The following is a 1,826-nucleotide window of genomic DNA, read 5'->3' on the forward strand; positions in this document are numbered from 1 at the left end:
CTCTCTCTCTCTCTCTCTCTCTCTCTCTATCTATCTATCTATATCTCTCTCTATCTATCTATCTATCTACATGTATCTATCTATCTCTCGCTTTGTCCGTCTGTCTCCAACTTCTTATAATTATAACCTGATTATGTTGAAAACGGCCTTAAAACAATATGACACCATCATTGTACCTATCACCATGGGTTGTTGGCGAGGGCTCTGGTGTTATTTACTCTTTCTTTCCTATCAAACATCTATCGTCCTTATCTCTCCTCCTTCTTTTTTGCGTTTTGTACAATCAAGTAACACTTCTAACCTTCACTACTACTGACATGACCTAATTTTTATTGTGTTGCAAGTGGCGCGAAACTTTCACAACCTAAACTCTTTCATTAGGTGGCGTTGCTGTGCATGTCTGCCGCCTTCTGCTCGCTCATGCTGACAATGAGCGTGACGTCATACGGCGGGAAACCGCTGTTTTTCATTTACGTCTGCTTGCTCTTCGGCTCCTTCTCCGGAAGTTACGTCCTCTTCCCGACAGCCACTGCCAAATGTTTCGGCCGGAAGAGCCTGGGGGTCAACTACGGCTTGGTGTTCACTTCTCAGGTCAGGGACATTTAGTATCTATCTATCTATCTATCTATCTATCTATCTATCTATCTATCTATCTATCTATCTGTCTATATCTATTTATCTGTCTGTCTATCTGTCTGTCTATTATACATTTGTGCTGTTTTCCTCAAGACAAACTTTTAACATTGTGACTCCACGTGTGGACGGGGGTGGGGAGAGATCACTAAAGCAGAACGTTAAGGGCAAACAGCATTTCTCCTGTTTCTTTTCCAATAATAGTTAACTTTAAAATTAAAAACACAAAACATGGTTGGCGCCAGTGGCGGGGCGCCATTTGTGCAATTGGTGGAAGCGCTCCACCTAACCCTGACCTTCACCTCCCCCATTTTCTAATTGTTTTAAACCAGTCAATGCTCTAGATTTACATACTAGTACTAGTAGTACTTACACTACATCCTTGCGACCCGTCACCCACTGGCTGCGCGCGCGCCAGTGAAGAGACAGACAGCGAGGAGGGTTTATGCTCGTCGCACCGCTTGCGGTAGTGTCTGCTGGGAGCAAGCAAAATCTTTGCACTCGCAAAAGAAGAAAGGTGCGTGAAACTCCTGATCGCAGCACCAATTTGGTGCAAGCTAAAAATTTGATCCAAGTTACCGCTAGCCTATCTACTACACTAGTAGACTAGTAGAGTCTACGGTAACTCAATGAAGAATGAGTATCGAAACTGTTGTCGCCCTCTATTGTGTAGCAAGTCCTGTTAAGGTAAATTTCCAAATTGCGTTTGGTTGTTGGTGCTGCACGAAGTAATTAGAAATCTTAAAATCTTCTCAGATTGTGAGCACAGTGAGTTGTTAGATCTAGTATTGTTTCATTTTATTGCAGCGTTTATGCGGTTTCATCCAGAAACAGTTGTAAATATCGATAGATCTAGATTACGGGATATCCTGCAGATTCTAACTGACTTTCTCTAGAAATCTAGATGAATCACGTTAACGCTTTGCTTCTTGTGCCTTCTTGTGCCATTCAGCAGGCTACAGTTAGAAGAGAAAGTGCGCATAAAAGAGCTTGGTCCTCATCTGCTGCGAGAATTTGAGCTCAAGAAATGTTCGCTTTTCTCTTGTACGTAGTATGATAAGTAAAAAAAAATTGTACTGTTTCCATTACAAGTCTGGTTTTTACTGATCGATCAGACACTGACAAGGTTTGGTCATCAATCACACTCACTCTCTCTTTGCCTTTCTCTCTCTCTCTCTCTCTCTCTCTCTCTC

General features: G+C 42.3%; 1 protein-coding gene across 1 annotated transcript in view; it reads left to right on the plus strand.

The window, feature by feature from the left end:
* The window catches only part of LOC101855877, a gene marked incomplete at its 5' end in the record, with an annotated part of 20,546 nt that overhangs the window by 14,939 nt on the left and 3,781 nt on the right, over positions 1–1,826 (plus strand). The window contains 1 exon segment of the mRNA XM_035970599.1: positions 382–591. Coding sequence (XP_035826492.1) covers positions 382–591 — 210 coding nt within the window.

This window comes from Aplysia californica, unplaced genomic scaffold (genome assembly GCF_000002075.1).
Source record: "Aplysia californica isolate F4 #8 unplaced genomic scaffold, AplCal3.0 scaffold00292, whole genome shotgun sequence".
In the NCBI taxonomy this organism is placed as follows: Eukaryota; Metazoa; Mollusca; class Gastropoda; order Aplysiida; family Aplysiidae; genus Aplysia; species Aplysia californica.